We start from the raw sequence: 15,382 nt of genomic DNA, 5'->3' as shown, positions 1-15,382 counted from the left end.
CCCTATCTGGTGCTGCCCAAGAGGCACTCCTTAAGTCACAAACCCCCCTGCACACAAAAATATATTTTTGCTGTTTCAGGTTGTAATTCCTAGTTCGGACTTGTCAGATGTTCAGGTGACCACAACAGGTAATCCCACGTTTCTCACCCTCATCAGAGTCTGAATTTCAGTGCAGCACAGGCTGCACACCAATCAGTGAGAGCTCCCAGCCGTGTTTCAAGCTCTCAACTTTCTTTGTCCAGTTCAACAGTGGTCTGTTACACAAACGCCCAGACAGGGGCACGTACCCCTTCACTGTTAAACCTATCTCAGTCTCTGCTTTCATGATTTAGTGTTCATTTTCTGTCTCCGAGAGCCACACATGCTGGGGCTGGACTTTCTCTCCAGGCAGGAACCCCAGAGGGGGGAATGAATATTACACCCTTTACTAGTGGCCAGTTGTGGGATCTGTTTGTCGAGGCAAAAGTAGACCTTTTTGCCACCAGGGTGAAGACTTACTGCCCTCATTCTTCTCTGCAATTGACCACGACGCAACCATTTCCATCGGAGGACTCTGGACAAGGGGCCACCAACCTACTGAGAGGTCAATTTCACCAACTGCCTCCAGGACAGAGTGCTGACTTTTGGCTTGTGTCTGACACACAGTGTTTCTACAGTGTGCTGAGGAAGTCACAAAGCGTGACTGAGACAGGGGGTGTTAATTTAGCTGTATATTTAGGTGACTGGCTCCTTCTAGTGCAGTCAACGCAGGAAGTGACAACACAAATGTCAGATTTTAAGATGCAATCTGAGCTTCATAATAAACACCGAAAAGTGTGTACAACATGCACCTTTTCTGGGTTTATGCCTGAACTCAATCACCTTTACAGCCTTTCAGTTATGAGAGTGAAGGTGTTCAGAGCCTGGACTGTGCCTTCAGTCACTGAGGCTGGAGATGCAAACCAAAGGAAAGACAAATCTAAGTTTAGCCATTTTCTTCTTCTCATTCTGTTCACATCTATGGGAGAGTTTTCAGCTTGTTACAGTCAATGTGTTAGAGGCACTAAACTAACAGTATTTTTCCAGAAGCTGTTTCTGTAGTAGATAAAATACACAGTAAGACATAACTAACACTTAGCATCACTGCCAGGTCAAATATCAAAGGCTGCTAAAGCCTATCATTCAGAACAATATAACTGGTATCACATTACAAAAAATTCTAACAACACATTTTTTACCAAATTTCTAAACATTTTCTGTACAAGTGTCTTTTGTTTTTATTGTAGTCGTTGCCCACCTGGTTGTTAGGGCTGAGGTTGAGTAGTCTCCATGACGAGTACATGAGGTCAGAGAAGTGGTAGAGGAGCCGCAAACGGGCCCTCACTGCCTCGATGCTCACTTCTTTAAGCCCACTGTACTGAGGAGGCACTGCTGCTGGCAGGCCAAGCTGAAGAGGTACAGATGAGCCTGAGGAAGATTAGAGTGAGATATGATCACCCTGAACACTGAGAAGTGTGGGAAGAAAAGTCGACTCATTCATGACAAAAGTTACATTAAAGAGATTTTCTGCTGTCACAGTTATGCTAATTATTGTTTGTTGTGGCAGCCATCCAAAGCTCTGTCTCTAATCCCTTTGACATATTTTCTATGTGATGTGGTTTATAAGGCAGGTTTCTAAGCACAATACATAAAAATAAAACCATTACGCTCTGGTATTTTGTACGTTCCAGCAGCACAGCAGGAAATCTGATATCTGGGAGAAAGTATCAAAATATCAGGAGGCATTATGTGAATTTTGTGTGTCTGTGTAACCTGGTGCTCGAGGCGGCACAGAGGGAGCCGTCCACGCTGCACTATGACAGCGTCCAGCAGAGATCTGATGGATGTTCTTGCCCTGCAGCGTTGTTACCAGTGTAGGTTCTCTAACATGGTTGGTGTGTCCCAGACCCAGCTGCACAACACAGTCATAAGTCAACATTTAAGAATAAGTGTGTATAACAGCTCAAGATCAATTCTGAAAATAAATCAAACCTGACTGCCAGGAATGCAAACAATGCAATGTTAGTATTACCCTGCTGATGATGTGTTGTTGCAGTAGCAATCCTGCACAGTATGAGAGGCACAGCAGGAATTCTGCTTAGACTCAGTGATACCGTAGCACTCTGGATCTTTTGTTAGTCTAAGACAGCTGGCTGAGCGTTTTGTGACTGCTGGACGACAGGCGCCCCTCTCCAGTTGCACACTCAGATTTGTGGAGAACCTCGTGCTAAATATCTTGCAGATGACCTGATTCTGGGTCCTGTGCGAAGCAGAGCAGCTAATCGCTGCTACAACTGAAGGGGTGGCTGTAGCTCAGGTCATCTGCTGCGTTTGATCCCTGGCCGCTGTATGCCAAATATCTGTGGGCAAGATACTAATTCCAATGCTCTCCAAGACAGAAGCACTTAGATCACTAGAAAAAGTTCAAGTTCTATAAAGCGTTATATAAGAACTAGTCCATTTACCAGCCTGGTTCTGCTGAAGGTGTCGTCCTGTTAAAAGCGAGTTTTTCCTTCCCCCTGTCACTAAAGCACTTGCTTGTAGAGTTTTGTTGAGGTTTTCTCTGTTTGGATTATTGTAGGGTCTTTACCTCACTATATAAAGCACCTTGAGGCGACTGTGTTGTGATTTGGTATATAAATAAAACTGAATTCAACTGAACTGAATCTACCAGTCAGTGCAGAGGCCAAGGATGGGCCAAAGACTTCTCTTAGGAGCTTTGAAACACTGAGAGAGTCCCTGCTCATTGGGGGCAACTCATTCTTTTTCTTAGCATTTACAGACCAATCTCAAAATGATCATTTATTGCTAAGAGTTTAGAAAAGGCTATGACTAAGCAGATTACACCAGTCTTAAACAAAGACAGTGTGCTGGAGACATTTCAATCTGGGGCTCATTCTGTTCTTTGAGTGTCCAGTGTCATTTTAATGCAAAGTGACGCTGGAGAATATTCTGATGTGAAACGCTACGTTTGATACCGTCCACCACCATACTTTCCTTGACAGGCTGAAATATTGGGGTGGTGTATCTGGTTCTGCTTTGGAGTGGCTCACATCATATCTGTCTGAATGATACTTTTCTTTGGCTGCTTCTGAGTCCTCGTCCTTTTATCTTAGCTATTGTGTGCCACAAGGCTCTCCATGTGTGTAATATAAGATAGATGACAAGGCTACATTTTCAGTAAATCCATTTACTTCAAATAAGATAAGCAGCAAACAGTCTTATTGAGACTTTGACACTTATGTTCCCACAAGCATTGTATGCATGTTACCTGTCCCTCCGAGTTGCTGCCCCAGGTGTAAACATCTCCTGTGGAGGAGAGGACCAGAGTGTGTTCAGCTCCTACAGCGACATCCTGGATGTGGATCCCTGAGAGACCTGGTACCTGTTGGGGCCGGTTGTGGTTCCTGGCTCGACCCTCTGGCAAGCCAATTAGGCGGTCTTCAACAAAAAAAGGTAAAAATATATTTGAATAATATGGCACGGAAAAAATCTCACTTTGACTTCATGGTGAAAACTCAATTGTGTAATTGTCATAATCAGTGTTAAAACCACTAATGGCCAAATCTAAATATCACACTCATTTTAATATGTTATATAATAAACTACTGTTTTCACTAGCATTCATTAATATGATTATAGATTATTGTGTTATTAATATCCCGTATAAAATAAGAAAAATGGGACTGAGGGGTTTGTGGGTTTCAGTTTTGTCTTATGGAGTTTATAGAGCACCATAATGTCACTAACAGAGGTTTCTATCTCAGGGCGTACATTATTATTTTTGCATTAATACCATCAACGTGGTTTTTGCACAATCACATTTAGCTTTGGGTAGTGTGCAGTCACAGCTGTTTCATCTCACTGCTGCATTTTAAATGTAGAAAAAAACACGGTCATGTTGCTCTAACCCATAGGTGTCAAACTCTGGCGGCCCGCAGCCTAATTACATTTGGCCCACGAAGCCAAACCAAATGACTATCAGAGCTGGCCTGCTGGTATTATACAGCTAATATATATATTGTTTAGTATTAAGCTTTGCTTGTTCCATATTCAGTTTTTCAGCTAAACTTGTTTGAGTCCATAAGAAAAGATTCATTCTTAAATCTGGAGGAAGATTTGTTTTTCAATAAATATTAATGTTAGCCCGCGACTTTGTTCCAGTTTTGAATCTTGGCCCACTGTGTATTTGAGTTTGACACCCCTGCTCTAAACAATAGAAAGACAGTACTAAGAGTACTTCTATTAAACCTGTGGGCTTCTGCAAATACTTAAATACTGTGACCAATGACAATCTTTTAAGTCACATACTGACCACCTGTTAAAGAAACTGAGACTGAAGTTGGGGTACTTTTTCACAAACAGATGATTTCTCTCCTGCTGCCACCCTCCGGGTTTAAGGTATCGTTCATCAGCCCTCCTGCTCACTCTCAGTTTATCATGAGGCATTAAGATACCTAACTGGCTGTAAACCTTTAACACATCAACATTCTTTGGCTGATTGGTATATCTATAAATCATTTTCTGGTTTTCCATTCTATTCACTGTTCCATCAGTTTGTGCAGAGCTTGGAAAAAAGGCCTTCTCATTTCCTGCCCTGTCATCATGGACCACATTACAGCGGAGCTCTCTCAGATGGCATCGCTTGCAGAGTTTAAAAGATCTATAAACGACTTTATGAATCTGTCACTGGGAATTTTTTATGTGATTTTGTAAATCTTGGACAAGTTTCACCATTTTAGTATGCTTGTCTGAAACAGATCATGTAATGAGAAAGGGAGTCTCAAATAAAAATTAAATAAAAATAAAAGCCCAGGTATTAGCTAATATGGGCGACATGGCAGTAGGGCTGCCACGATTAGTCGACTAGTCACGATTACGTCGACGACTGATTTAATAGTCGACGCGTCGTTTGAAGCTTTGTAAGATCTCAAAAGACGCAGGAATAAGTAGCAGGATTTAAGAGTGTAATAACGGACTGAAACAGAAGATGGCAGCACTGCATGTACAAGGATGCCAGCTGCCGTTAAACCCCGAAGAAGAAGAAGAAGAAGAAGAAGCTGTGTCCCAGAATTCATAGCGCGGCCCAGCTCAGTTTCCAACAATGGCGGCAGCTAGTTAGTTTTAATATTACTCTTATTATTCTTTCTGGGTCACAAAATAAACGTTTAACATATTTTCAGGCGAGAATGTAGCTGTGTAAACCTCAAATATCTGCTCAGTTTATCAGGACACCACATATTTTCAAAAGCGCTCTGACGTTTTCGGAGACTTCTGTTACCCACTAGCTCGATAGCGAGCCGGGGGCTAGGCTAACTAGAGCCGTGAGAACACCGGACTCCCGGCAAATCGTTTTCAAACCCACCGCCGTCTTTCGCTACTCAGGTTAAATATATATGAGTCACTTAGATAACTTAACAATGTTATTGTTTGGCTTTTTTCAGTGTTTTATTTGTTCCTGAGTAAATCAGTTTGTCTGAGATTAAAGTTATAGTTTTTACACAGCTGAATAAACGTCAAGCAGACAGCTGGTTATCAGAAGTGTGAGATGCTCCAGAGTTTACTCCGGTGTCCTGTTATATTTTAGATAGCAAGGAGTTTATTAAACTTCACCGAAACAATCTGCAAATTTCATTAAAATTTAATAAACTACCATCTTGTCTTTATTGTTAGTTAGCACAGACCTGAAACACTTAAAGCTGTAAGCTAATGATAGTTATATAGGAGCAGATGCTGCTGGTGCAATAAGCTGAACGATGATGATCTGATTAGTCGACTAATCGCAAAAATAATCGTTTGTGGCAGCTCTACATGGCAGCTAGGTCTGTCTTTAAGACCCCAACGTGGGTGAGAGAAAGGCTGAGAACTCAAACTCCTCAGCAAAATGTTTTATGAAGTCGTTGATCAAGTGAGCTATAAGAACATTTGCCTACAGACTGGCCTTTAACAAGAATGCAGATTTAAGGCAGTTATAGATTAACTTTGTTTTTAAACCTGGAATAAGCTAAGCTTACCTTGGCCAAACGTGAAAACCTTGCCATCTTTGGTTAAAGCCACGGAAAACTGAGTTCCACAGGCTACTTTTTTTATACCAATCCCACACAGCACGTCCACTTTCTAAGGATTTCAAAACAGGTCAGGGTCACAAACAGTTTCACTGTTTGATAGGCCAACAGATTAACTTCAGTTCATTGATCAGGCATCACAATGCAGCAGGTACCTGAGGTGAGGACTTGGCTGTGGAATTCCCAAGTCCCAGTTTCCCGTAGTCTCCATCGCCAAAGGCCCAAACCATCATTCCATCAGCAGAGACAACTAAAGTATGGTTCAAACCACAAGCCACCTGAGGAGGGAGCACACGACAACACCAACTATCAATAGCTAAGATAAGGCTGGACAACTGAAAATAATCAAAACAATTAGAACTCAAAACTGCCCCAAAGTAGTTCCAGCAACCAGAAATAATCTGCCAAAATGTCACAACACCTAGAGCACAATCATATTACTGCAAAAACCTTAAAAAATTAGCTGATGGGGTTGGAAGGTTGGTAGCTTGATCGGCTCCAGTCTGTATGCCAAATATCCTTTGGGCACAACACTGTGTGTAAACGTGTGAATGTTAAACAGAAAGCATGTGCTCGTATGAGCTCTTTGAGTGCCCAGGCAGAGTAGAAAAGCTCTATATAAGAACCACTGAAATATTTATTTCACAGTGTTTTTTGAATGTCCACAATCAGCATATAGCACCAGTGGACACATGACGACTGATGTCTTCATATTGTTCTCCAGTATAGAAAACAGTAACAGTGTAACAGTACAGAAATCCTCTGAATGTGCCGCGTATCCAAGCATTTCACAGACACCAACTGTAACAGTAATGAACGTCTTACCTGTCCTACATGGTAGCCCTCCAGAGCAGTGACCTTCTCTGGCAGCTTCTTGTTTGAGGTGTTCCCCAGCCCTAGTCTTCCATAATCACCATTACCAAAAGTGAAAAGCTTCCCATCAGCTGTGACTACGGCTGAATGTTTGAACCCGCAAGACATCTAAAGAGTGAAGAAAGCACAGAGCATTGTAACTGAAACTGCCTATCTCTATGATGTTCTTGTTAACCCCAATAAAGGTGTGCAGAATATGGAGGAGAAGCGTGACCCAGAGAAACCTTAATAGATATATGACAGAATTCTGCAACAGCAAAGATAGTGTTGGAAGTCTAACCTTCAAGAGAAAAAACTTATTTTTGGCTCAAAGTAGGCAAACATGTTTTATTGATTCCCACAGAATTACACTGTACACCGCTCAAAAAAGATTAAAAGAACACTTCTTAAGGAGACTCTAGCCAGAGTACAACATCTGGAATACTGATCAGTTAAGTAGCACAGAGGATGTTTTTGTGTTAATAAAATCAACAACAGGGTGGCTGTGGCTCAGGTGGTAGAGCAGATCAGCTACGGAGTGGAAGGTTGGTGGTTCGTGCCAAATATCCTTGGGCAAGATACTAACCCCAAGTTGCCCTCCGATGCGTTCATCGGTGTGTGAATGTTGGTTAGTTTGCACTTGAGTTTAGAAGTGCTTCTAGGAGTGGGTGTGAATGGGGAGAATGAGGCATGTTGTATACAGCGCTTTGAGAACATCCCAGCTTCATAGGTGGAAGCCACTGACAGATGAAGAGGGGACTTTTTAGTGTGGTGGGTCCTGGTTCCTCTGGGTGCATGATGATGTCAGGTCTCATGTGCAGACAGTATGAGAGAGCAGGCTGTTCCCAGAGGATGAACTGCCATTGACTGGCCCCCACGCTCGCATAACCTAAATCCAGTATTACACCTCTGAGATATTGTGTTTTAGTCTATCTGAACCTCAGGTTGTCTCTCCAAGAGCTCAGTCATGCCCTGGTACAGATCTTGGAGGACATCCCACAGCACATGGATACACAAACTATTCAATTTAACTCCATTTTGTTGATACATTTAGATACATGTGATATATACAGTATACATATTTACTTATATTTATAAGGCAGACCTTACAAACTAGTGAGTACCAATAAAATGTATACCCGGTCACATCATTGTCTGAATTCAGCCCTCTGTACATATCCTGCATGATTTTTTTGGGTACTGTGGAATTGAATAAAATTAGTGCTGTCAGCATTAATCTTGTTAAAATGACGTTAATACCATAACCGCATTAACACTGTAAATCTCTGTTAGCGAGTTAACACAGATCGCCCCGTGCGAGGGTCTGCACGGCACTAACGCATTGATTAGCTAACTGCGCTAACATATTAATGCCGCGCATTCCCCCCCCCCATAACCGTTAATGCAGTCATGGCTTTAATGTCATTTTAACGAGATTAACGCTGACAGCACTAAATGAAATATATTTTTAAGGAGGGTGGAGACTTACCTGGACCACCTCCTCTCCTTGCAGTGCCTCAATCTGTCGGGGTCGTCGCTGGCGGTCACTGTTTCCATGTCCAAGCTTGCCGTAGTCACCGTCTCCCCAGCTGAACACCTCGCCGCTCTCTGTCAGAGCCATGGAGTGACCATCACTGCCACAAGATGTAACCAACTGGGTCACAACAAAACCTGGTAAGAACGAAAAGCACATGACAGGGTTTATGCCACCAATCCGCTGACCAAATGTTCTTTTAGCTCTATATTTCGTGCACACCAGCTACCACAAATAATTTGCCTTTTAGCCGTTAAGCGTTCTGCTACATTCAGCTGGCTTTGTGCCTGTGTGTTTGTTACTTTTGGTTGTGTACAGGTGTTGTCATGTCACCTTGAAGAGCTGAGATGACAGTAAGGACATGCAGGTCATCTGAGTTGCCTTGTCCCAGGCGGCCATAGCTCCCCTCTCCACAGGCCAATACGGTGCCGTTGGGCTGGATCACAAAGGTGCAATTCTGCCCACACACCACCTACAAGAAACGAGAATGTGAACGAGTAATCACAGGTAGAAATAAAATACAGCTCACGCTGCTGTTTTAATTATAGAAACAAAGTTCAAAAAACAATATGTCCAGTAGTTTATGTCTCTGTACCTGCTGTGCCTGAGAGAAGGAAGGGGCAATGGTTGGAACGAGGATATTTCTTCCAGCCTCTGCTAGCTGACCGTGTCGCCCTGCACCCCACAGAAACACGTCGCATTTCCCTCCGAGGTGCCAGTCCTGATCATGAACCCAAACATGAAAAATGGAAGAAAAGAATCGGGTTGAAACTAGATGTGATATTAAATCATGAGGTAAGGATTTGGTTGTTAATTTTTGAGATCAAGAAACGTGTTTGTTGTGTGGAAATATCCACCTTCTCACCTGGCCTGACATCCCTCTTACTTGCCATCACCCTTCAGTTAAGCTCACTGTTGTTAATGTTGTGATTTTGGCTGATTGAGACACTTTTTACACCATTTTACCCAAAAATGCAGAGCAAATATTCTGTGACTGTCTTACTGTTTCACAATGACCTCTTGCTCTCTTTCTGCAGTCAGAGGTATTAGCAGCAGATGAACCTGAGGTATCAATTTCAACATCCTATGTTGCCTTGTTGTCAAGTTACCAGAATTTCAGAAAACTTGACCTCTGACCTTGATCTTGAGGTTCAAGAACTTCACTGAAATTCTAATTCATCTAAGATTTTTAGTAGACACCTATGGTTTCAGTTTCAAACTCCTACATTACTACATTACTTCCACGTTGCTTCCCTGCCTGCTCGGCAGCGTGACAGCAGTACTGCATCAGCCTTTTACGCCGAGGGCTAAAAAAACAAAGCTATGATCACTTGTACCTAAATAAATAGATATTTAGAGCAGCAGTCCCCAACCTTTTTTGCACCACGGACCGGTTTATGCCCGACAATATTTTCATGGACCGGCCTTTAAGGTGTCGCGGATAAATACAACAGAATAAAACTAGTACCGGTAAGAAAATTTATTCATAACACACGTGAACAGACCCAGGAAAACCGAGTAAACGATAAAAACGATGACAAAATAACGCTGAAAACCGATAAAAACCCTGAAAACTATACATTTCACACCTGAGCCTCAACTCTCGCGGCCCGGTACCAAACGACTCACGGACCGGTACCGGTCCGAGGCCCGGGGGTTGGGGTTCGCTGATTTAGAGGACTGTAGTTGGATAAAAAAGGGAGGGCTGAACGGGTCACACCAAAAAGTGATTTCAACAATTTAAACTATTGTAAATGACTTGGTCTAAAATCTGTTAAATATCTCTTGATTGCCATCAGCTCATTTTGATCATATCCCCATCGCAAGGTAAACTCTGCAATCGGTTTTGGGCAAAGTGACTTTTATATAATCTATAGCAGCAGAAACAAACATAACAGTTCTATAAAGATACTTTAGCTGTAAACAAAACCATAAGTACTGATTATAATGCAGAAGATAGAGTAGGTGCAATACTGCAATCATAAAGATACTTGCAAAACGTGTTGTACTTTATCTCCCCCTGTAACTCCTGCTGACTCCACATTATTTATCAGTATAGGTAAAGACATAAAAACTATACAGAAACATTTGAAATCACTTTTTGGAACAACAAGGCAGAGGCAGTGTGTGACTGCGGTGCGTGACTGCGGTGCGTGACTGCGGTGCGTGACTGGGTGGACTGCTGGCTGCTCTGAGTATTGGGGGAGCTGTAGCTGAACTGAGCGGAGAGTTCAGAGTGTGGAGAACAAATCTGAGACAATAGAGAGGGAAATGAATTTGGTTCAAATCTAAGGAGCAGAGTTATCGAGGTGAAGCTCAAGAGAGGCAGAGCAGTGTAAGCACTGGATGAGAAGCCAAACACATCATCCAAAATAACTTCTCATAATGTTCTTCTTCTGTACTAATTAATCCATTTACATGTGTTAGCTTTTGTGTTATATTTTGTGGATTAAGTGCGCATGCGCCAACCAGCGTGCAGCCTGTTACAGTCGCTCCTGCTTTTCTCTTAGTTTAGCTCTTTTTTCTTACGTATTCTTTTTTTTTTTCTGACTTGTATTTTCCTCCGTTTTCTATCTCTTACTCAATCATGTGGATTGAGAGAGTTTTTGTTCTTCTGGTGGCCGTGGAACTGTTACTTTTATCATGGAACGGGACCGCGGCACATCTCCTACACGCACGGACTGTTTACTCCAGAGATCAGCTGATCGCCCTGATGCCGGCCGGCTCGCTGGCCAGGCCCGCAGAAGTGCCCGCAGAAGTACCAGCTGAAATTTGGAGGAAAACACATCGGGGATGCAGAGGTCAAGGACAGAAGAGAAGAAAAAAGGTGACGGTGAGACAGCGGAGGCTCGAAGCGAGGAGGAGGTTTAAACCGTGTCTGCCGTCTATCGTGATGGGAAATGTGCGATCGTTGGCAAGTAAAATCGACGAGCTCTCAGCACTGGTACGGAGTCAGAGGGAATACCGAGAGTGTAGCCTGATGTGTTTCACCGAATCATGGCTGCACCAGGTCATTCCCAATGAGAATGCTTCCGTGGAAGGCTTCCACACTGTTCGGGCGGACAGGGACAGCATCGCTAGCGGTAAGCGTAAAGGAGGTGGGCTTGCTGTTTTAGTTAACAACCGGTGGTGTAACCCTGCCAACATAACAATCAAAGAAAGGATTTGTTGCCCGGACACTGAACTGTGTGCTGTTGGACTCAGGCCGTATTATTTACCCAGGGAATTCTCTCACGTCATCTTGGTGGCTGTTTATGTTCCCCCCTCTGCTAACCCCACAGCTGCATGTGACACTATCCACTCTGCCATAGCTCGGCTACAGACTCAGCACCCGAGTGCCTTTATTGTGATCTCGGGTGACTTCAACCATGTATCACTGGACAATACACTACCAACATTCAAACAATATGTGGACTGTCCCACCAGGGGAGAGAAAACTTTAGACTTACTGTATGCTAACGTCAAGGATGCATACAGCTCCTCCTCCCTCCCCCCACTTGGTAGGTCAGATCATAACCTGATTCACCTCACCCCCCGCTATGTGCCAATTGTGAGGAGGGAACCTGTGACCACCAGGACTGTTAGGAGGTGGTCAGAGGAGGCAATAGCGGAACTACAGGGCTGTTTCGAGGTGACCGACTGGGAAACACTCTGTGAGCCTCACGCCGAGGACATCAATGGGCTTACTGAGTGTATCACAGGCTACATAACTTTCTGCACCGACTCCATTGTTCCAGCTCAGACTGTTCATTGTTACCCAAATAACAAGCCGTGGGTGACTAAGGACATCAAAGCCCTCCTCAACAACAAGAAGAGGGCTTTCAGAGGGGGCAACAAAGAGGAGGTGAGGAAGGTCCAGGTGTTACTAAAGGACAAGATCAGAGAGGCTAAGGACAATTACAGGAGGAAGCTGGAGTGGAAACTCCAGCAGAACAGCATGAGAGAGGTGTGGAGGGGCATGAAGACCATCACTGGATTCAGGCCAACCAACAGCAGGGGAGCTGAGGGAGGTGAGAATAGAGCCGACGAGTTGAATCTGTTTTTCAATAGATTCGACACCACAGTGTCTGCTCCCACCCCCACAACCTCACCTGCAGTCAGCCTGGAATCCAGAGCCACACCACTGTGCCAGCCTCTCTCTTCACATGTTGCCTCCTGTGAGAGTCCTGACACCCCTCCCCCACCCATCACCTTCACTCAATACCAGGTTGAGATGCAAATGAGGAGACTTCACTCAGGCAAGTCTGCTGGACCAGACGGAGTGAGTCCCCTTGTCCTCAAGGCCTGTGCCCCCCAGCTGTGTGGAGTCTTTCATAAACTGTTTATGCTGAGTCTGAGTCTGCAGAGGGTCCCGGTGATGTGGAAGACATCATGCCTCGTCCCTGTACCAAAGACGCCTCGTCCCAGTGGCCCCCAGGATTACAGGCCCGTGGCACTGACCTCCCACATCATGAAGACCCTGGAAAGGCTCATCCTGGACCAGCTGCGACCCATAGTAAGACCACATCTGGATCCCCTTCAGTTCGCTTATCAGCCTCGTCTCGGAACAGAGGACGCCATCATCTACCTGCTCAATCGTGTCTACACCCATCTGGACCAGCCGGCGAGCACTGTGAGGGTCATGTTTTTTGACTTTTCCAGTGCTTTCAACACCATCAGGCCGACCCTCCTGGGTGATAAGTTAGCAGCGATGCAGGTGGATGCTTCTCTGGTGTCCTGGATTGTTGATTACCTGACAGGAAGACCACAATATGTACGTCTCCCACAGTGTGTGTCTGACAAGGTGATTAGCAACACAGGGGCACCACAGGGGACTGTCCTCTCCCCCTTCCTCTTCACCCTCTACACCACAGACTTCAGCCACTGCACAGAGACCTGCCATCTTCAGAAGTTTTCTGATGACTCTGCGGTGGTTGGATGCATCAGCAGGGATGATGAGACAGAGTACCGGGCTGTGGTCGACTCCTTTGTCACGTGGTGTGAGCAGAATCATCTGCAGCTCAACGTGGCAAAGACCAAGGAACTGATCGTGGACTTCAGGAAGACCAGGAAACACTTGACCCCTGTTTCAATCCAGGGGGTCAGTGTTGACATTGTGGAGGACTATAAATACCTTGGAGTACACATTGACAATAAACTGGACTGGGCTAAAAACACCACAGCACTTTACAGGAAGGGCCAGAGTCGTCTCTATTTTTTGAGGCGACTGAGGTCCTTCAACATCTGCCAGAAAATGCTGAGGATTTTCTATGAGTCTGTGGTGGCCAGTGCGATCCTCTATGCTGTTGCATGCTGGGGGAGCAGGCTGAGGGTCGCAGATGCCAACAGACTTAATAAACTGATCCGTAAGGCCAGCAATGTTGTGGGGATGGAGCTGGACTCCCTCAAGGTGGTGTCGGAGAGGCGGATGCTGTCCAAGATAAAGACAATGTTGGATAACACCTCCCACCCACTCCATGACATGCTGGTCAGTCACAGGAGCACGTTCAGTGAGAGACTGAGATTACCGAAAAGCACCACTGAACGACACAGGAAATCATTCCTGCCTGTGGCCATCTCCCTGTACAACGCATCCACTTAACACACTGTTTGCTGCTACAGCTACACATGTTTCTTTTCCAAATATTTATTTATAAGTGACTTATGTATGTATGTATGTATATATATGTATATATTGTACTATTCTTAGTTAGCGTATTGTCTGTCTTGTCTTAATGTTGGTTTAAAATGGAGCACTGTAACAAAAAATAATTTCCCCCAGGGATCAATAAAGTATTCTGATTCTGATTCTGATATTTGTTCATTATTGTATTCTAATATGTATTTTAACCTTCTGTAATGAAACAATTTAATCTTCCTCTTAAACATTTCTAAAAATCCTACCTAAAATCAGAAAAATCATATGAAAATAAGCAGCTAAACTTGAAATGATTTCTCTGCCATTACTACATACTGCAACAGCAGTATAAAGCGTATAAAGCAGTACCCCCGGGAGGGGGGCCATTTATTTCACCTAAACTGTCAAAGTTACCTCTGGCCTGGAGGTGGCCCATGACATGATCTGTTCATCCATACTAGCTGACCATTTACTGTTGTCCTGTAGAAATAAAAGCAAAGGCTGCTGTTATGAGCTGCACAGGTTTTGATTACATTCTAAATTACAGTTTAATCAGCTTTGCTCACCAGGAGCAGAGCCATTTCATCTTTAGGCACGGGTTCCAGGTCAGGAACGGAGAAGGACTCGGGGAAGGCTGCACCTCGAGCAAGAGCCTCTGCCGCCTTTACTGTGGTGGAGAAACAGTCCAACCATGCCCACTCGCTGGCGCTCCATACAGCGATGCCAGACTCAGGTGGGCAGTGTCGAAGGTGGGGCGGCACAGGGGGACGGCACAGAAGCTGGTCCAGATGGAGACCTACAGCCAGAGAGGCAAGGCACTGCATGTACGGGCTGTGGACAAGCTGCTCCCCGCATACAACATGGGGCTGGAAGTAGAGAGCAAAAAGAGACATTATTAGTGTCAAATACTATTAATCTGTCATGAATAGTGCAAGTTTGCTTGGATTGGCTTTTATTTTTTTCTCAGAGTTCTCCAACACAAATAGAGCTGAAGAAGAAGGTTTTTTCAGCCCAAGAAAGAAACATGGTGATATAATCATCTAGTACAAACTCTGACTTCTAGTAGGGGCTACATCATATCTCCCTTTACCTTCTCATAGGCATACTGCTCCTGCAACATGACAGGCAGTCTCTCCAGGAAAGCTCTCATGCAGGGTGCCAAGTTGAGGCCGACCACACCTTGCTTCTTCAAAGCCGTGCGGCAGGTGGCCAGCACATGGTTAGATGCCATGAACTCTTTGGAGCAGTTCACAACCAACACATCCTGGAAATCAAGCCATACAAAAGGCAAATGAA

General features: G+C 44.3%; 1 protein-coding gene across 8 annotated transcripts in view; it reads right to left on the bottom strand.

Annotated features, from left to right (window-relative positions):
• The window catches only part of herc1 (HECT and RLD domain containing E3 ubiquitin protein ligase family member 1), a 98,681-nt gene that overhangs the window by 10,414 nt on the left and 72,885 nt on the right, over nt 1-15,382 (bottom strand). For all 8 annotated transcript variants that reach the window (XM_085409154.1, XM_085409138.1, XM_085409181.1 and 5 more), the window contains exons 61-72: nt 15,177-15,350; nt 14,653-14,952; nt 14,501-14,566; nt 9,065-9,190; nt 8,803-8,941; nt 8,425-8,606; nt 6,909-7,064; nt 6,239-6,361; nt 6,033-6,135; nt 3,290-3,459; nt 1,792-1,930; nt 1,277-1,446 (exon numbers count right to left, since the gene is read on the bottom strand). In XM_085409154.1, the coding sequence (XP_085265280.1) occupies nt 1,277-1,446; nt 1,792-1,930; nt 3,290-3,459; nt 6,033-6,135; nt 6,239-6,361; nt 6,909-7,064; nt 8,425-8,606; nt 8,803-8,941; nt 9,065-9,190; nt 14,501-14,566; nt 14,653-14,952; nt 15,177-15,350 (1,848 nt within the window). The remainder of the gene's footprint in view (nt 1-1,276; nt 1,447-1,791; nt 1,931-3,289; nt 3,460-6,032; nt 6,136-6,238; nt 6,362-6,908; nt 7,065-8,424; nt 8,607-8,802; nt 8,942-9,064; nt 9,191-14,500; nt 14,567-14,652; nt 14,953-15,176; nt 15,351-15,382) is intronic.

The sequence above is a fragment of the Rhamphochromis longiceps genome, linkage group LG1 (assembly GCF_057381845.1).
Source record: "Rhamphochromis longiceps isolate RC_006_pf linkage group LG1, R_longiceps_female_GT1.1, whole genome shotgun sequence".
Classification (NCBI taxonomy): Eukaryota; Metazoa; Chordata; class Actinopteri; order Cichliformes; family Cichlidae; genus Rhamphochromis; species Rhamphochromis longiceps.
The sequence above is the reverse complement of the archived record's forward strand: the minus strand, read 5'-3'. Positions and strand labels throughout refer to the sequence as shown.